Source organism: Bombus impatiens, unplaced genomic scaffold (assembly GCF_000188095.3).
Source record: "Bombus impatiens unplaced genomic scaffold, BIMP_2.2 scf_0136, whole genome shotgun sequence".
Taxonomy (NCBI): Eukaryota; Metazoa; Arthropoda; class Insecta; order Hymenoptera; family Apidae; genus Bombus; species Bombus impatiens.
This window is the reverse complement of record NT_176555.1, coordinates 2,415,401-2,436,162: the sequence shown is the minus strand read 5'-3', so window position 1 is coordinate 2,436,162 and position 20,762 is coordinate 2,415,401. Positions and strand designations below refer to the sequence as shown.

The following is a 20,762-nucleotide window of genomic DNA, read 5'->3' as shown; positions in this document are numbered from 1 at the left end:
CTTTCTGGCAACTAGGACCGACTGACTCGCTTTTGCAACGACGATGGCAACGTTATCGCGGACTCCAGACCTAACTGGCAGCTCGAATTGCCTGGGTTTCGGAGGAAACGTGTAGGTCGTTCCCGCTAGACGTGATTTAGGTGTCGAATAGGTTTGATTAGGTGTCGCTTCGATGACATTGCAGGGTCCATGACTACGAGACTGAAATTCGCGAAGAAATTCGTCGGTATTTTTAGTTCTTATCTCGAGGCCGTACACGAAGTGGGGAGATTATCGATTTTCTCCAGTCTATAAATATATGATTTTTTTCAAATATTTAGCAAAATCCACGTCATTATGTTGTATCTTTTTAATTGAAGAAAGATCTCGTTACCAAGATGGTTACAATACGTAATTGATTATTACGAAGGTAATATATGAATGCATAAGTGAATGCAATAAATGATTTATCTTATTGGTCGTATTAGCGCTATTTCTAGAATTTTCTCTCGTAATAACAATATCGATATGTACAAGAGTATGAATAGAATACGAATAACATCGATTATAACCTATTACGATCGGAACATCTATCCAGGTCGTAGGGGGTCAAGATAATAGAATAAAAATAAATATATTTACAAACAATTAATTTGCTTGCGTCAGTGCTTGACGCCGTTACTTACCAATAGAATACACATTATGTCTGTAACGAATTTCCATAACTTGGTATCCGAAGCAAAAATCACCTTAATCTAAACCAAAAATTCTTGCCACTCTGGTTATCGCGAAACACCACGAATCTCGAGTAACAGCGAGGTTTTTCACCGGCCGACTGAATGAGATCGTTCGAAAGATTTCAGCATCATTTTGTAACGTGTTACATAAAATTCTTGCGTAACGCGTTCGAACACGTTGCCGGATTCCTTAGACTCCGACAGCTTCCGCGACTCGGCCACGATTCAGTAGGTAGCCGTTCAGCACGATGAAGAGAAGCGTGGCCGGTGTTTTCGAATGTGAACGCAAAAAATGCATCTCTGGCGCACATAACACGTTGGAGCTGCGTGCTACTCGCGCGAACGAACCGTCGTGTCGTAGTCGCCGTAGATCCAGTAGTAACCTACCTTTATGACCGACGATCTCGCGAGTGCGTTTTCCCTTCTCCTCTCACGTAACACGAGCGTGCAGGCTATCGCGCGATCGCAGTGCAACCGAGAAATCGCCTCGTACCACCTTCACCATCCAAGTTTCAATAACAGCGCGCGTACGTTCGACTTGCCGGCTTCGTTTCGCGCCGCGACTCGTTATAGGGTCGTTACCCCTGGATATACGGAAACGATGATATCTCTTTCGTTTCTGCTCGTACCCGGGACCAAAGTTTGTGTGCTTCGTGGATATTCCTATTGAAATGGAAACGAAAGAAGGTAAGTTCAATTTTTCATCATATTTGTTGGATTCGGTGGGTTTCTGTTGTTTTGCTGCATTCCGCAGAGAAATGAATTAACACTGTTAGCAACATTTCGCAAGTTACAAATTACAAATTATAAACGACAACGATACATCTAATAAATTAGAATCAATCACACAGTAGAAGTTGAAGCTTGTCGATGAATAAATTCTTATATCAATTCTATATGATATTGTAAAGATCATCGAACAAATAATATACGATAACTTACCACTTGAAGATCCAAACGGGGTTACGGGAAAAAGAAAGCAAAAAGGAAAGCGAATAATCTAAATGTATTATTGGAATTACACGCATGATATTAAATTGATATTATTAACCCACATCGTTCACTTCAAGCGTTTTTCTCACTTCTTCATTTACATGTTTTAATATCACGTATTACATATCTTTATTCCATCTAACATGGCTTTGCTGTTGCAAAACAAACTTGTTTGTCGAGATACATTAAGCGTGGATAACAAACGATCCTGGTAATAAAGCTTTTCTTATTATAGAAAAATTCCGTTTTATTCAGGAAGGTGGTCGCGCTTCCGCGTTGTTTTCTACGAAATCTCGAACGACCGCGAGACCAATAGGACTCCGATCAACTTTGATCTTTCATCATATCGCTCTGTCGATTCGGTAGTTAACTTGTGCGCATAAATCACGATTCGCGGCGACGATAGCGAGCTACGCTACTGCTGTTGTCCATTTTCGCACGTTTTTGTGGTGTATTTTTCCTTTCTTTCTCTCTCCTCACTGACACCGTGGAAAGTATGCCAAGCACGTAATTCACGCCTACAGGTGTGCGTGCGTGTTTACGGAGGTTTGGCGTTCGCGCGAACGTATGCGGAACACGACTCGTGCGATCGAGTCCGCAACGAAAATGTGCTCTCACTGCATTGAAAATTAAAACAACCTAGCAGACGTATCTGCTGTTTCTCAAGTATCGCCTGTACGGTGAATGACAACGAGGTTTGCCGGCAAAAAGCGTCATCGTGCGAACCGTTGAACGCATTTAATCGGATGCGTTTTGCTGGTGATGAGGTGAATATGTACTTGTACTGCGTCTTATTGCAATACGAATGAAGTTTGCGTAACCTTTGGTTGATTGTTCAGAGGTTGTCTCGCCGCAGTTGCTCACAGATTCTTGTGTAATTACGTTGCGTTAGTTTAAGCTGGGATCTTTGCTCGCAGAGCATAGGAGGAACAATCTGTCCTAGAGTGATATAAGTAGGTGTGCTGGATTCTAGGTGAGAATTTGTTCTCAAGAGTGTATCCTCATTTTAGAGAATGGAAGAGAGAATATGGAAAGATAGATAAAGAGGAGAGGAAAAAAACCTGACCTTAACCTGATCACTTAATGTAATTAGTCGCTGTTTACGATACACACTTTATTTTGTTGTCATTCGCTTATTGCAGTCATTAATATTTATGGATTCAAATCGTGATTTTTTTTATATCAGAAATATTGAAGTCACAGGAAAACATGCAAGTGCTCTTGACAAAAATAATCTCAGTCGTTATTGAGATAAAGGATACAAGTTATAGGTCGTAAAATTATCACAACGATCTTGATGTTTTCTTACATTATTAGATGATACGTGCAAAATTCTGCGTTACATCACGAGCGTTTTTCTTCCGATGTGTCAAATCGTACGAGTGCGTGTAAAATTAGCTGCAGATTATTTTGCAGCGACATCCATAAATTGATACGTGTCTAATCGTATTCGATCATGTTGACGTATCGCCGTAGTTACATAATTCGAGGTTTCCTAACTGCTGTCACAGCGAAAGCAGTGTAACTCGTAACACCGCGTAACAGGCCAATCATTGACGAGGCGCAATGTAAATAAATAAAAATATGCTTCACTCGACAAAACTACGTTCGCTTTCTCTTAATTCATATGAAGGTTTTCCTCTTTTTAACGAGACGTTTAAAATTTAAAATAAAATCGAGGTTTAGGACAGAAACGAGTTGTTCTTGCAATGACACGTAATTTGCAAATCATTTAAGAGAAACAGGTATCTTGTACTTTGCCTCGTGACTTCGAGTAAATGGCAAAAACTTACCATGCGCAGGGAAAGTTTTCCGAACATTCGATCCTTATTACCTGATCACCTTTGGAAGTCGAATTGTTAATCATTCAAATCTTTCTTCTTAATCTCTAACGAATGACAGACTGTAAATCAGTCCGCTGATATTTTTCTAGAAAATAGGTTTTCGCTAGGTGAATTTTTTAAAATATAGATACTGCAAAAGAAGAAGAACAAGAAGAAGAAGAACATATTTTACCTGAAATCGTATCCACCTACTATATTTCTTTTAGCTTATGTATCCACCTACTCAAATTCCTGTTACAACTCTCTAAACTCTGACCAATTTCATGACCTCACCATACCTCCTCTGCCGGCACCACTCCCATATTTGACGCAAGCTATTCGAAAGATAGCTAAACACAAATCGGTCTCCTTTAGTCACATTCATTCTACAGTTAGGCGGCGACCACTACGAAAGGCGATGTGGTTGTGACCTTGATCACCGGCAACGTCCTCGACATTCCCGTAGGATAGACACGGAGGTGGGCAACGATGGACGCAGGATTGGCCGTGGTAGAGTGCGCGATTGGTCCGATGGTCTGTCGACAGACAACCGCCACTCCGTTATCATCGTCACTGGACGCTCGTGTGTCTTCGAACCTGTAACTATCTACAGCCAACGCAAACCATTCTTCTGGGTGTTAAAAAACTATAAGAGTGTTGATCGTGACTTGGTTCATGAACGAAGAATATTATCGGGATCTTTGTCGATTGTTCGCGTGTCTTTGGACCTGCAGCTACTCGCACCTGACGCCAGTTATTCTTCTGGACGCTATAAAATCATAAAGGTATCATAGACGACAACCTGAGTTACAAAGCAATATTAGAATCTTCGTCTCTTGTTCATGTGTCTACGAATCTGCAGTTACTCGCAACGTGTATCATCGTCAATACTATAATATTAAAAAATATCGTCCATCGTGACTTGAACAAACAAGGAATATTACCAGGGCCTTCGACAATTGTCCGCGCGTTGAGCATGAAGAAATGTCTCAAACGACACTGAAAAAGGCGTTTGCACGCTTCCCTCGTTGGTTCTGTGTGATTAAGGATCCAAGGAACATCTCACGCCTCGTGTATCTAACGAGTTCTCGAGTATTCGCGTACTTTCGTACAGTCAATAAGACAGTATCGCGGTCTTGCGATTGCTACCTGTTGATCGTGTCGTCTACACTCGACCATTGCGAAATGTACAAATCGCGAGCATCGGTTGTAGTCGGTTGATTTTGTCGACTGTTGTGGGCAGACGTGCTGCGGTAGTGGTACAGTGAGGACCGTTGACAAGTTGCTGGACACGTCCTGATGTTCGTCGGATCGTGAATTTGTGACTGAGACGACGCTTGTGGTTTTTACTTCGGAACAAGTGCAGTGTGAAAGGTAGGCCATGATCCAGTTGCTTTAAGTTGGGAATTGTTTGTGGTGATAGATACGTTATTCATATGATTTTGATCAGAGTTATGTTTCTTTGAAATGAAAGACGGTGGTGGTAATTTATCGATATTCGTGAAAAGTGTATTTGATTCGTGTATTAATTAGAGAAAGTACCACTTTCGTTTTGGATTGCCACTTGTTCGAGAGAATCTACGTGTTTGGAGTGGAAATTTAGCGAAATTTGAGTACACGGAATCGTACATAGATGTTTCATTAATTTTGACGTCAACAATGTTTGTTAATCCGATACGGTATGTTTTCAGTTACATAAATACTTTTAGATCAATTTCAACGTTTACTCGTATTACATTAAAAATTATATCGGAATAATTAAAAATCAATTTTATTCCCATCACGCTTTATCTTGTAATTATCGATAAAATTACTTTCACTTTTATTACGTTTCAAATTAACAAGTAGCTTCAGGCATTTTATATCCAAAGGAATCAAAACACATTCGGGATCCCCATTGACTCATCGAACCGACGACTGTCTTCGAAGAGAAAAGCAGTTGCCTTGGCTGTTTGCTCGTCCATACTTTCGGGGTTATTCAACTTATCCTTGACATTGAAACCGCTAAAGTAGACCATAGAAACGAATTACGCAAACTACAGAATGAAAGAGCTACTACGAAATCTTCGAATCGCTCTCTCAGGAATATAAACGTCTCGTTACATCTGGAACTCGTTCCTCGACTGATGGTGAAAATTCTTCTTATTTCTTCCATCTCAGCATATTATATTGGGCTCTAGTTTTCCTTCAGAACAGATCGAAATTCTATTTTCTTTGGTTGCGACGTTTCGAGATAATTCGAAATCACGTCATTCCTTTTCGTCTTCGTTTCGTAAATCACACACGTTGATATAGAGGTCGATCATTCATCCAATCCAGTGTCCGAACGCGAGGAAAGCAGTAGCTCGTTTCAAGGATTACTGGTATGTGATCAATAATTAAAACCTGTTTGTGAATCACGATCGAATCAGAGCAGAAGGAAAGATTAGGGTAAAAGATCGTCTGGCAAAAGAAACTCTCTCGGTATTTTGAAGTTTCCTTGACACGAATAAATATAAAATCGCGGTATGAAAATAATGTTGTGGATGTTGAGATTTTAATGAGAATGCACAACGGTAAAAATATGTTTTTCTCTCCGTGACATGTGGCGATAACGTAGTTTCTGTATTAACATTTTCTTTAGTTGTAATCTATTTGCAAGCGTAAACGCGAATTATTACGCGGTAATAAATTATCGTCGAGCTCTTATTTAATGATAATGCTGGCATAGCTTTAGACAAGTATAGTCTCAAACATCGGTGCAGTATTTTCAGACTTTATTCAAGGCATTAATACTTGCATTACTAACGTCAGCCGTCATTTAGATACATAATTTTAGTAGCGTGCATGATCATTTGTCACGATACACTGGAACACTAGTAGGAATTGCGTTTCAGTTAAAGCGTTAACACGTAATAGTCCTAAAAATATATTTTTCCATTTCCTTTCAGATCGCCAATGAACGCATACATTTTTTAACTTCAACGAATCTTTATAAGAATCTCTCTATCAAGGATACATCGAATCATGTTGCCATCGTCGAAGTTGCTCCAGGACGATCCGCCAGAGCTTGCCAACGCAACCACCACCTCCAGGACTTCAACAAACGGACCCACCACGCAGACAACGATCACCGTCGAAGACGTTGAGAGAAACGATGACGATCCTCCGCCTTACAGCGCGATTGTTCCACCGAATCACGTCGGTTGGCCGTACAACTTTTCAGGAAATCGGTATTCCGCGTGCAATACAACATCCTGCAGGACGGACGCGACTCCGTTGGCTGGCTTCCAACCAGGTCTGACGTCGCCAGGTTTTGGTTCCCATCCCAGGAGAACCGACGGTCAACACGCGTCAATCTCGGTGCCATCAATGCCTTGCAGGCTGTTCATGTTCGGCTCCCGCAGATCTTTGTTCGCGAGAGAAAGTTCCACGGATAACATCTCCATAATCAAGGATACAGGTGGAAGGACACGAAGTAAGTATTTTTATTAGGAATTGTGTGTTCCAGTCACTTTTTATGGGAGATTTATGTATTCGTTTCTTTTCAAATCTGAGATTAATGTTTTTTTTTTTGTCCTTGTACCTTATCCCAATTCGTTATTACACGGTTTTAGTAGAATAAATTTTTATTTTAATTTCTGCTGCTTATCAACGCATGTTAAATAGCGTGAGAGATTTTGTTTACAAAGTGGTCGTACGCCGCCTAAACGTATGATTCAGAAGTGCGATAATTATTTTTAATTGCATTGAAAATCGCAGCCCTATTTGTCTTGTGATTCGTAATTGTATGTTCAGTGTTTTGTACTTGGAATTGTCACGCTGCGACGGGGAATAAATTCGTTTGAATGCAAAGTGAGGAGGAGGAAGGGAGCGGGGAGAACGCGACTCTTTGCCGTGAAATTTTCCATCGTTTGGAGCACGCATGTCGCGTGTAACGAGATCTTTAATGGTGCTCGGTTTCCAGCATGCATAATTCGACCTGCTGAAGATTCATTACCATCAATTTTTTATTGTAATCACTGAATGTAACACGGCAAAATGCACGCGGTCTGCCTTTGTAGTGACATCACCTCCATTTTCTGATATTTTTTTCTCCTCTTTTTGCTTTTGCAGAAAAGCACGGTCGTTTCACTTCGTCGTTACCTCCCTGTTCCAACGTAAAATTAAATTTGTTTTTTATACTCGTCGGCATACAAATGTCATTTTTACCAGGAGTAAAAATGAAAATAAGGAATAAATGTTACAATTTGACGATTTGAAATTTAAATTTTTTCGTGTTTTTGTATTCTCGCTGAAAGATTCGAGTAATCAAAATGTCATAGAACATGTTTAACGTGCTTTTATCGCAATCTATTCGGATACGAAACACAATGACTATTATTTTTCAGAATACGGCGCCATTTTGGTCGGTGGAGCGGTGATCATTTTCCTCATGGTCTTGTCGTTGCTGGTGCGATTTATTATGGACAAACATCTTTGGCGTGGCTAGCCAAGGATTCTTGGAAGATGACGATAAAACGTATAACGATCTAGCGCGACGTGTTCTCGATTTAGACTGAATCTAGAGTAAGCATTATCACAGTGTAATTCTTCGTCGCATTGCAGGTGTAATTAGGACGCGATTGTCGCGCAAAGAAAAAAATTCCAGTCCTGTAACTCGTACGTCATCTATTGTGCATACTTTCATCGTTCAATTCACCGGCTAATAAGTGCGATATTTACGCGTATTTCTGGAAATAACATACGTTTAAGTCCTTTGTTTAAGGTTCAACGTTTCCTTAGAGCGTTCTTTTTTTAATACATTACACACGATCTATTTTATGATTAAATGTAATATACTGCAGTCCTAAAGCAGTATTAGATGCGCCATAAGACAATCTGTAAATAATTACTCTCGAATATTTGTATAAACTTTTCTGTACTATCTACATTAGAATATTTTGTACTATCTGTTTTATATCGAAGCTTTTGTACAATATTTGTGGAAATAAGATTGACAAGTTTCGAGAAACAGCCTGCAGTTTACATTTTATTATCCAATTTAGCAAAATGCTAAAATTACACTTTGTCATTCATGTATTGGTAACGGAGAGCAGTAAATCATCAACGTATCGCTACACGACAAAGCGAAGGTTACTTAAACAATTTTGTTGATCGAACGTATTCCACGCGAGGACGAGTCGATAGTCGAATTAGAAGAACAAACGTTTGCCTGTTGACTCTCGGCCTTATATAGCTAGAATCTTAAACTACGCGTAGTCAATTGAATAGCCATAATCGTCATCATAGGTAATCAAACCATGGTACATACTTACCTCATTTTTAGATGTAAGTATGCTTAAACGGTACACAGAACGTAGATATTTAAACTTCTTTTGAACGCGAGAACGAAATTTTTGTTGTGTTAAACGCTCCGTCATTTTTGTCTAAAAAGTTAAACATTTAACTTAAGCAAACTATTAAAGGAAATTGGATGTTTAACATCAATAACAGATTATTTACATTCGAAGGCTATTTGAGGTATCAGTTTGTGTCATTATCGCTGTCAAAATAATTTCAAGGCCATGTAGGTATTATTAGAGACATGTCATGTAAACAAGGTTCAAATTATCAAAGTTTAAAATTGTCAGAACTTTTAGAACGAGTATTAATACGGTCATCCAAGTGATCGTAGTCCGATTTTAAAAATCATGTTGCCAATCGTAACGACAAACGTAAATAGTTACTGGTCTTTTTCGGTAATAGCAGGTGTACCGTGTGACGATTCGACGGATTTCCGGCAGCGCTCTCGTTTGCCCAGCGGCTCGCAATCGAACGCGGCATTATAACTTTAATCATGATTAACAGTTTTATATAGCGATTGTCAAGCCTAACTCTGATAAAGTCAGTTTGACGGCGACGTGTTCAAACAGCCGGTGCGTCCCTCAGGCCAGCGTCCAAGCGATGCGCCACCGGGGAAATTAGCCGGCAAAATAATTCATGGGCGAAGCTTTTATTTGACGTCCACGCGGAATCCCTGATATTACGAGGGAGAGGCCTGCCCGGGTCGCGTAAACAAATGCGCTGCAAAATTGTTGATTCGCGGTAAGTACCCTCCAGAGCCTTTATCGTTTCGCGAACACCGACAAAGTTAACGCGGGAAATATTGTCGCCGCCGCTACATCGTTTCAGTAAACCGACGACTATAATAGCTGTGGTTTTGTTGAAATTGCTTCGTTCACACATTCCTCCTTGCCCAAGTTTTTCTTTTTTTGTAAAATTATGAATTAAAAGTGTTGGAAGTTTTCCATATAATTGTTTAAAATATCGTGGTATTTCCACAAAACACATCGGACACAGTTCACAAACAGATATTAGAATCCTGCAACTTTACGTGACAAAGAATTCGAAGAAAATTTCGTAGACGCGTTCTTTTCTAGAAAATACCGAGTGTGTCGACCTCCAGAAACAAGCCTGCCTCCACTCTTTTGTTAAATTTCTAACGTTACATTCCCTTCGACCGGAACTGTTTCTGCTTAAAGTTTAAATCGCGTAAAACCGAGGGGAATAAGAGGTCGGCCGCTTGAAAGATAAATAGAAGGACGGAAGGCGTGGACGACCGGTTGGAGGAAAGGAGGCGGCTACGAGGCGAGGGCTGTACGCGAGAGGGTTAGGTGTTTGTCAACGGTTCTCGGTAGTTAATTACCTTACATGAAAGGAGGTTGCAGTCCTTACGGCACTCGACTCGGTTCCTGCGTGCCATCAGCCTCTTACCTTCGCTTCGTTCAACAGCCTTGAGTGCCACACACCCTACGCTTCCTCGTCACCTGTGAGAGTTTACGATGGCCTAATCCGATGAACGAGTTACGTTCATCCCCAGCATGTAAGCTTGCCGCGGATAGAAAAGGGAGAAACCCGGGAAAATTTGGGGTGAAACGTGCCGTTTATGTTACTCGTACAGGCTTGAACGTTTGTGTTTAAGTAAATGAAATTGGAACGAAAAGTTGATTTAAATTCTCAAGCCAAAGGGAGACTTCCTTTTTTACGGTATTTCAAATCTTCCAGTAACATTGATTTTATTTTATGAGTTTTTCTCCAGTATGTGCATTAATTCGAGTATCCTATAGAAATAGGATTGCAAAAGACAGTGCTCATTTTGGACTTTTCTTTCTGGATTTGCTAGAGTTTCTCACCAATGCAGAACAAAAAAAAAAAAGAGAGAAAATCAAGGAACGAGCATCATACGTCGCGAAAATAGCACGAAAAACAGCGGCCCGTTCTTCCGATGATTTATCGTTGAAGTTGCACAAAGCGAAACACGAATTCCCGATTGTGTAACGATGATTCATAGCAATATAAAGCGCGCGCAATAAAATTGTGCAGAAGTTCGCTGGGGGAAAAAGAGACAAATCGGGCCAAAAGACAGTTCGATGAAACTATCGCATCGTTGTATCGGTAAAATCGATCCTGCCCACGACTTTGCCTTTTTTCCATTATGAATTTTCATAAATGCGTTAACCATCGTCGATCATACGATCTAGAAAGTATTATAAAACATTAAACAATTCTTTCTTCATGGTTGGATCCGCCTTTTAATTTTGTCTCTCTTTTCTTTCACGGCCGATTATCTCCCCGCAGATGCGAAATAAAACGGAATTACTGTGAAAGAAGGAAAAAGAAGGGACGAGCGTACGGAAAAATGGAAAAACGTAAAGGAGTCTGGATCTTCGTTTAAGCATTACCGTGATTACGCCCTCTCTCATAAACTATTACACTGCACTTGCTTCCGACATCTGCATCGTTCCGCCCCTCAAGGTTACCGTCTCAGATTCGCGCGCGTCTGCCTTCCCAGGCGTGCTGATAATCGTCCGTATCTTTCGCTGAAATTGGACGACGCCAGAGAAATTCGTGTTACGATTATTGCCCCGATTCCTGCTATGGAAAGCTTGGATCCGTGGAATATCAAATTTATAATATTAAGATTTATAATACTGAAATTACGAAGTTTTTAAATGACATTTTAAATGATGTACATTTTTTCAGAACGGTACATAACATCTGATACTCTAGAGAACAAATTGAACAAGTGGATATAATTCATACGTTTGATAGCCCATAACCATAAAGAAAGTTCCAGGCTTTAAGCACATGTGTTAGCCACATCGCCTGTGAAACGACGTCCGAGCCAGGCCATTGTAGAAAAAAGCCCTGACCAGGACGTCGTGAAAGAATAAACCCCGGGACTTACGAAAAAGACTTGGGCCTTCGACAAGAATGAACTGTTCCCCTACCCCGGAAGAAAACTTCCTCTTTCAGAGACCTCGGCCCCCTATATAAGACGAAACGAGGAAAGCTCGAGATAAAGAGAGAGAGAAAGAGAGAGAGAGAGAGTTGCAAGTGATCAGTCAAATCGAGTCGACAATGAATACGAGAGGAACAGTCCGAGTACGGTCCAGGTAACACGCGTTAGTAAGTCTGTCAGGTCTTCCTCGTATCATTAATATTAATATCATAATAAATTAATCCGCGGAGTATTTCTTTGGCATGCTTCACGTCCTACCAGCTCATACGTATTACTGTATATCTAAAAACATAAAGATTTCTCTATAGAAATTTTACTACGTCCACGGTATCTGGCCAATTGTACATTTTATCCCACCTGTCATTTTTCCATCGAGTTTTTCGTATGACGTAGAATGGAATGAATATCTGAAAGTGCGATTTGACGTCATTCGAATTTTTTCCAGGAAAGCGTTCTTAACACCTCGTCCTATTGATGGCCAAAGCTCATCGTCGAGTGCAAACACGCGAGCCTATCTGCTACAAACATTTGCACTCGCAATTAGCACACTACGTCGATGCTAAAAATCCTCGAAGCCTCGTTCGCGAAAACAATCGCCCATCACGAATCGAATCGGCGAGGCAAAAATATCTCGGCCGTTGTCCCATTGAAAGCAATTACCCTATCGGTATAGAGGGCGAGTAACCCGGGGTTGGGTTTCGCGTCCCTATTCCGGACGCCTTTCCCGTCGCTAAACTGGGATATACGTATATGCAATATACCGGTACATATCCGTGGACAAACAGAGAACACATTCCCGCCTCTCTATCTCCCTTTATCCCTTTCTCCGTGGTCGCATAGCCGAGCGAGAGGGCGGCAGAGATTGCAAGTAGCGGTGGTCGTGGGATACATCATTCATACATAGCCAAATCTCATATCGGTTTCTGATCCTCCGGCTATGACGGCCTTTGAAGCGTCTCTCCTTGCCGCTACCCCGTTGCCCGCACCCACATTCGCTTCGTTCTCATCCCCTGGCCTCTCTCTGTTTATTGTTACGTCGCATTTATGTATGAAGCAGCGCGAGATGCCATTGTCACGGACACATGACGCGCTACAGAGGGATGGACAGTGGGAGGAACGGGGATCGAGTCTCTGTCCTTTCGGAGCGGAACTTGGTAACAGTGAAAATGGAAGCAGAGTTATTGGGCCAAAACGGAAATCGATGCCCTACAGTTCGCTCCTTTGCCTGCTTGAATTTTCCTGCTTCTTGTGCAAGATTCTATACTCCGCGTGAACGTTGTGTTTTATCTGCAGTGTTTAATTGATCCGGTCATTAACCGAGGTCTTCGATCGAGGGAGGATCGCTACGTGTCAAAGGTTTTGAAGCGTGGATGGCGCAATGTTGCGCGAGATTGCAACTTTGTGTCGTCGTCTTCGCGCGTTTAACGATTTCTCTGTTTCTTCGATTCATTCCCACCACCTGTACGCGTAGCGGTCTCTTATTGCTGCAATATGTAATTGTTGCTATTGTAGAAGGATGTTTTAGATAGCAAGGAAATTAAACAAGCATTTTGTAGAAGGACGTTTTTGTTAGGTACCGATGAATTTTGAAATTTCTCAATTCTGTTATATTTAGATTCCACATTTCATAATTTTGTAATTACATTGCGAAGTTTACCCGTTATTAAAAATTTTTAGTTACATTGTGTTTCATTTGTTCCGTTCATAAAAATCATTAGGCCAAAAGGTGCTAAAGAAACAAAAGATATCTCTCAAATGAATCTTCGAAAAAATTAAAGATTTGAACTTCGAATCTAAATTGAAGCAAAATATCGCGAAGAAGAAATACGAGAGTCATCGACTGAGCTATTCGCCTAGAGTTTTCATCGTTCTTACCCGACGAATTGTCGTTTCAGACCGAAAGTTTGGCAGTAGCGCAAACTGGGAAGGCAGAGTCGACGAATGGTCGACGGAGGGAAGACTAAACGGGCAGGAAGCTATTCGACGAGGTCGTTTCCGGTCGAGTCTGATGCGCCTTCACTCGGATCCCGACGTTATCGCGACAATTGAATGGCTCGAATCCTCCTTGCTTTCCCGCTCTTGCTGCGCGACCACGATAAGCCTCAGAAACAATCCCTAACGGTCTCCCTCGCGAAACCTCGGTACCTGTATCCCCAATCGCCTTCCTCATTCCACACTTTCCTCTGTTTCTCCCGATGGAGCTAATCATTAGTGGAAAAAGAGCGTTTGCTTTTAATTGTCGTATTCCGAGTGCAAATCTGAGACATTGAAACGCAAATAATTCTAAGCAATTTTATATTCCTTGAAAATATAGACGCAAAGTCTATGAATTATCATTCTAATCTCCTTATTTGGAGAACCATCACTTCATCGTCAATTTATCGCATTTTTGTACAATTATTTCACTTGAAATCATTGTGCTTTTGCGCATTTTTACAAAGAGATCCAGAAAAACAAAAAACGGTGATTGAATTGTTAAGACCGATACTACTATTTAAACCAGAGATCTCTTTAACGAAAACAGCAACGAATGCGTCGAACAACATAAAAATTGCAAAATCTTCTATTTTATCGAACTATTTTACTACAAAAATTCTTATCAACGCACAGATCTCGCAGCGGTACCGAAGTTGGACAATTGAATCGGTAAATCGCCCCTCTGACGATACAACTGTTGCGGTAACGACGGAGATAAGTGCGTGATCTCACAATGTAGGAAACGATATCGCGTCGGTTTATCCTTGAAATGTAAAGTTCCGTCGTTCCGATCTTAATCAGTTATTCCAAAGGGGCTGCCCCTGCAGTCGCAATCCCCCGGCAAATTCCTCCTTCCGCATTGTTCCCTAAATGCAATCGACCGCCTCGGAAGGCTTGCAAACTTTCCCCCTTCGACTGGTTCTTCAAAACCGCGAGGAAATCGTAGTAGACCACGGACGCTGGCCGAAACTTTCCCAGAGTATTATTCAATGAGGTGTTAGGAATTGTTATGAGGGAGCAGCATCTTGGTTTCTGCCGTGAACGAGTATTAACAAGGATATGCTGTAAATGTAACAATTTTCAGAAACTGTAAAAGAATTGTTTTATTCTGAGATATCTTGTCAATGTTAGATTTCTCGGGATTCAGATATTTAGATTTTTGGAAGTATTTAATCTCATTTATATCCTTCTTATTCTGTTCTAACAAACAATTTCCTATCATGTGATGAGTAGTCCTTGAAAATCCATAAACTTTATACGATTCAGTGCATACTGTAATTAATATCAGCGACTGGCACTTAAATTGGTTCAGAGAGTTATGCAAAATCAATAAGCATAGTGGAATCTATGCATATACATTTGAAATTAGGTCAATTGATGTAAACACGATCACTTCAAACATTTCGAAATTGAAGCTTATAGTAATAGAAGATAACAACTTCGCTTGAACAAGTCTACAAAATTTCTCTTTCACGAATTTTACTTAAACAGAAATGAGAAATTTCTCTTCTTTCTATAAAAATCAAAAGATTACCTAGAAGTCAAGCGGAAAAGAAAAACGCAATGACAGTCGTATTACTCTGTAACAGGTACGATTAATTCGATTGTCGGGGATAATTGACGGGTCGCAAGTGTTGGTTTCACTTATGAAAGAGGTCGCTGATTGATTCACGAAGGCGCACAAATATGTCGCGACGAACTAATGCACGGTGTATCGTATTGGGCACAATCTGCAAAATCCGATTACAGTTTGGCGCTACACGGCCCCGATCGACAAACTAAACTGAGTTAAGCCTGGTATTAGAAGCAAAGCCTCGTTTATTAATTCAAACCGAAGTTAACCCTCTGTGTTTCTCCTCGCGAACTCGAGGAAAACCATTGGGGTGTGACATTACAGTAGCTGGCCCACTACACGGTTAGATCAAAGTTAATCCGTGCAAACACACTGTTCACCTTCGTATCGCAAACGATGTACAGAGAGTAATGATATTCTGTGCCGATCGATTTTTCAATTCTCACTGCAATGAGACATCGATTCAGTGAGACTGATCTCTTCCTCGAGCGGATATTCCCGTGGAATAATTTCGTTAGTTTACACGAAATGATTTATGCGTGAGACTCGTGATACGATTTCCGCCCTCTTTACATGAAATATTCCGTCTATCATTTTGAAACTGACGAAAGCTGTATTATTATTATGTTTCTATGCCATCTTCTGTAGATATGGATTCAGTGTATAGAATAATTTTGTCTTAGCATAAGAGACTTTGTAGATTACCATGATACGCACGATCATAAATTATTCATGTCTAATTGTTAACGACGATTTTTGCCAACTCTCTACTCTACATTCAAAAAATTCAAGCTTGTTGCGCGGTCATATTCGTGTTCAAACATTTCTACTCTTTTCCACGAACAATTTAAGATCGGGGGTATCGAATTTCTTATTGCGCCGCGTGGTGTCTTCGCTGAGAAGCATCGCAGCCGGAGATCACACGCCGGGGGAATGGTTGGTAGCAATTTGCGAGCAACCTCGTTACTGAAAGTTCGTCGTCCGAGGGACCGCGGTACTCCGCTTACTTCGCCGCCAAAGTAACGCGACGAAGGTCGCAAGGGTGCAGCCTTAACTACGTTGATTCGTCGCCAGGCTGAAGTCGAGTCAACGGGCTTGGCCAACGTAAAGCGAGAGAGAGAGAAAGAGGATTGGTGTAGCGATGGTGTACAACAGACGAAGCGTTCCCCAGGTGGGAAGGGAGTTTGCATAGCGGAAGTACCCTCGAATCGATTCATCGAAAACATCTAACCCTCTTGAAGGGCCGCTCGGCGCGTCTCGTGGGAGGACTCGGCAGGAAGGTCGTCAGAGAGGTGAGGAAGGGTATCGGGGGTTGGAACCAAGCCGCATCGCGAATAGGAAATTCTCTTCGTCCTACCGGGTCTTTTCCTTCCTTCTTTCTTCCCCTCTCGACCCTTGATTCGCTAGGCTGCACCCACCGCCCTCAACGAATCGCGGCACGCGGGTAGAAAATAGGAAAAATGAAATTCCTCCGTGTACCCGCCACCGTCTGTCTCTCCACCCCCTTCTGCCTTCTATCGGACCACCCCCGACGGGCGAACGGCGCCGGTACGCTCGTGCTGCCGCGGCGAGTATTGAATATTCAAAACTTTCCTCTTGGAAGAAACTTTCGCATCTTGCGCAACCTGCTGAGGAGGAGGCTTAAGAAAGAGGTGGAATCTCGCTCACCTTACCTTCTCGTACTTTCTCTCTCTCTCTCTCTCTCTCTCTTTCTCTCTCTATCTCCTTTTCTCTTGTCCTTGCTCGTGGACTTTCACGTGGTTCCATCGCTCCTTGCACCGTCTGCGGCAGACAGATTTGATTTTATGAAAGCCATGGAATCGTCTGGAAAATGTGAATAATTGTTAGCTTCTGAATTCTTCTCGGTTGCGACTCGATGTGCTAGAACGCGGTTCGGAGTTTCTGGTTCCTTCAAGAGGAGCTGACTAGGAGGTGGTAATACATTTTGTTTAATCGTAGCTTCAGAAGACTTCGTTGTAATTTTTCTCCTTTTTTCGGGGGGAGGGAGTATCCCTTCGGTGTAGTTCGAATTAGATTTGCCTAAACGAAAGTTTCTGAACTTCAACGTAGTAGCTTCAGTAATTTGTCGAAAATAGTCACAATCCTGAATTCTCTTTGCACTCGAATTTGCACCCTCTCAGAGCTGATACTCTTTGATGTGGACCACCTCAGAGATTCGCGTGTGCATGCGATGCATATCCACAGATTGCAGCCTGCAAAGAAGCTCCTTTGGGCATTTCCGGCACTCTTTTCATAAATAAATTACCGACCATGCACATAAATATGTACACGAGAGTATTGTATAAATAATATGCGTCATCCAGCCATATGATAATCACCATTTGAAGTAAAAGATGGTCCTCCAATATTCCTAATGCTGTCCTCCGAAAAATTAAAATTTCTCCTTTAGTCCATCGTATATACAAGGTCGAGGAGCACCGTACCGGAAAGATCTTTCCTCAGCCATCAAGCAGACATCAATTTCGGATTAAGACTTCGCCCCGACCACATCGGGAATTCGATAATCAGTGACTGGTGAAATTTTTCAATGCTCCCTGGTACTTCTTTCACCGCGGCCGTTGGCCACGCGAGCTTATTAGTTAATGGAAAAGATGAACGCGAAAAATGAAGGACTCTGGCTGGCTGGAAATATGATTAAGCCTTTTTCACGCGGTCTGTGGAGGGAACGATGTCGTCCTATCTGTGGCACGATCTTTGCCGCTCGTCCGAGAACCGAAGAGACTGATGTAATTACGTCGAGCGAAATGGAGTCAGAACGCTGAAAGGAAGCGTGGCTGGCTAGGTAGCGCACAGGTTAAAGCATGATAATGGCTGACCAAAAGGACGGTTGCTTGAAGAGGCGAATATTTTCGCGCTGCTTCTACGAATGATCGTTTACGATTTTCGTTTCTTTTTTATATCTATAGAAAAATTAACGGGCAGTTTGAATGGGAAATTCTCTGGTTGCATTTTAAACAGAGACAAATGGTACGGTTAAAATGTTCACAAGGTGCATAATTCGATCAGCTCGGTGCACTTTGAACGAGAGAGTCTCCTTCATGGCGCCTCTACGACACAGTTTAATGGCGCAATCGGCACTCCGCTTTGACGCCTCTCTTCGCGTGTCTCGAGTTTCAGAGTAAATCTTGAATAAGATCTGCATCTTGCAGCTCAGACCCAATCTGACGGAATTTTCTACCGGTTGTCAGAGATCTTACGAACGTTTGCGCGGAACGGTATTAAAGGATAAGTGGACGTAGTACGGAATTTAATTTCTTTGCATCGAACTAGCGTTATATAAAATACGTATTATCTATAACGTTCGAGGTAGCGACGATTCACATTAAAAACGGCCCCTCTTGTGTAGTAATTTACCAACTAGTGATATTGACAAGTTACAGATCGTAGATTATAAATTTCTCTTTTACAATTTTATAACTTTTCGTAATTTGTAAGATTGTTCTCGAAATTTCAGCTAATCTCGACTCCTGACTTACAAAAGTTTACTAACAATTTTAATTCAATTGTGCAAAAAAGTTCTGGTCATATTTCTATCAATTTGGCTCATTCAGCCCTTTCATTCCATTAAATTGAAGCTTAATTGTTCAAATATGCCAATAAAGATCGAAGATTCCACAGAGAGTTCGACAAACTGAATGTTCCATCAACTTCCGGAGAAGCTAGAGGCCTTTAGAGAAGCAACCGCGCCGCCCTTCCGGCGACGGAGACGCGAAGAGGTATTAGTTCACGCACGTGAAAGCTGTTCGTCGCAATTCCGTGGTTCCCATGACGTTGAAACGCCGGCGTCGCGACGCACCCGCAGGAATCCGCATAGTACGTCGTCGAAGCTCGCTGCCGGAAGCAGCCGCGTCCCTCCGAGGATGTTTGCACGCATCCTAGCTTCGGAATTCATACTTGACATCAAAGCAACGTCTGCTCGATGCATTATGTTAACGCACACACATATACAGACGCGGGCACCTACACGAACGTCGCGACGACGTTTACATCGTCGTGCGTGCTCCAATCGGCGCGAACGGACCGACGCTGTTTCGTCTGTCGCTGCCTTGGATACCAGTCGTAATTACTTGGCGTCGGGACGCTGCTTTACGCTAGTGTTTGTAATGCTCGATTGCGCTTCATCGAAACGTCTTTTGGTAAATTGATACAATTTCGAAGTTCTTCGAAAAGATTCGTTTTTAAGAAAATTATATAACATAGATTTCTAGTTAACCCCCGATTATATTACTAAGAGAATGTTAGTTGACTATGAATTTAAAACATACTTGAAAAAGTACTTGATTTTTAATTGGTTATATTTTTTACAATGTCTCTATCACTTTTATTAGTATAACCTTACAGTTTTGTCATTTCCTTTTTAATTAATTTAATTGATAAAAATTTTATATTGATAAAAGCTGTTAAAGAGAAAGAGAGAGAGAGAGAGTGTGTGTACTTGTTAGATAAAAAGTATTTCGAAACTATAATTGAGTATGAGATATCACATGTAAATTATGTTATCGCTCACGTTTGCTCTAATCTTGTAATTGCTGCAGTTCTATAGTCTGTTATCGGTTCAAATGCCCGCAACATAGTTTTATATTAGTTTATGTTTATGCGATAAGATAAAATGGATGACGTATAATTAATACCTAAGTAATACGTAAGTTTATCAAATATAATAAATCACATTTTTATTACATTGGTCTCTTCCTGGGAATATGAAAAGTTAAAACTGATAATACGTAAAAAATATATAACACATGACCATTATAATTTCGCTTTATCGGTGGTCACGTAATTACAGTTAAGCAGCTCATTACATTGCGACGCAATGTTTTGAATTGTATAACACTTACGTAATGAAAACTCAATGATTCACTCGTATTTAGCTCGAAAAATCGAGAGAAACTTACTGAAAAAAAAGAATTATGACAGAATACACATGGATACAAACCGAATTTTATTAAATCTCTTCAACAACTGATGAACTGCGACGCTCGATCGTTCCCCCGTCACTCTTCACTGTATTAATTTCCCTGCTGAAAATAATCACGGAAATAACGATATTCCGCCGACATCGTTTTAGTGAAATGTCACGGATCGAATACACGGTAGCTCGATACAGAAAATGGAATAATGTATGGTAACGTACCAAGTTGCTAATATACAGATCGATGTAAACGAACCGGTAGATTAAAATTGTATTGCCGGAAAGAAATTTGTCATCGCGATCCTAATGGTAAAATTTGTCATTATCAATCACTGATCGTTTCTACCAACAAATATAATTCTTCCTTGTCGAGATAAATATCCAAAGATCCATAAAAATAACGTATGATTCACACGTATTTCAAAGGTAATGCAACTCGATGTTTTAACAAAAAAAAAAACAAAAACAAACGGAATTATTTTGA

The 20,762-nt window shown here is 41.1% G+C and overlaps 1 protein-coding gene across 4 annotated transcripts; it reads left to right on the top strand.

The window, feature by feature from the left end:
- The first annotated feature begins 974 nt into the window (after positions 1 to 974).
- LOC100748566 lies at positions 975 to 8,525 on the top strand. 4 transcript variants are annotated; one of them, XM_012381967.3, is made up of 3 exons: positions 975 to 1,403; positions 6,463 to 6,989; positions 7,903 to 8,525. In XM_012381967.3, the coding sequence occupies exons 2-3, from the start codon at positions 6,539 to 6,541 to the stop codon at positions 8,001 to 8,003; spliced, it is 552 nt and encodes a 183-aa protein (XP_012237390.1). In that variant the 5' UTR covers positions 975 to 1,403; positions 6,463 to 6,538; the 3' UTR covers positions 8,004 to 8,525. The 4 variants fall into 4 exon arrangements, with proteins under 4 accessions (XP_012237390.1, XP_012237394.1, XP_012237391.1 ...); XM_012381971.3 differs by lacking the exon at positions 975 to 1,403 and adding an exon at positions 1,438 to 2,666; XM_012381968.3 differs by lacking the exon at positions 975 to 1,403 and adding an exon at positions 2,834 to 5,211.
- Positions 8,526 to 20,762: the final 12,237 nt, after the last annotated feature.

Bases quoted from the DNA above. Each gene is read 5' to 3' on its own strand.
- LOC100748566 (XM_012381967.3), top strand. From the start codon at position 6,539: ATGTTGCCATCGTCGAAGTTGCTCCAGGACGATCCGCCAGAGCTTGCC. The intron at 6,990-7,902 runs GTAAGTATTTTT...ATTATTTTTCAG, and splicing joins TACAGGTGGAAGGACACGAA to AATACGGCGCCATTTTGGTC.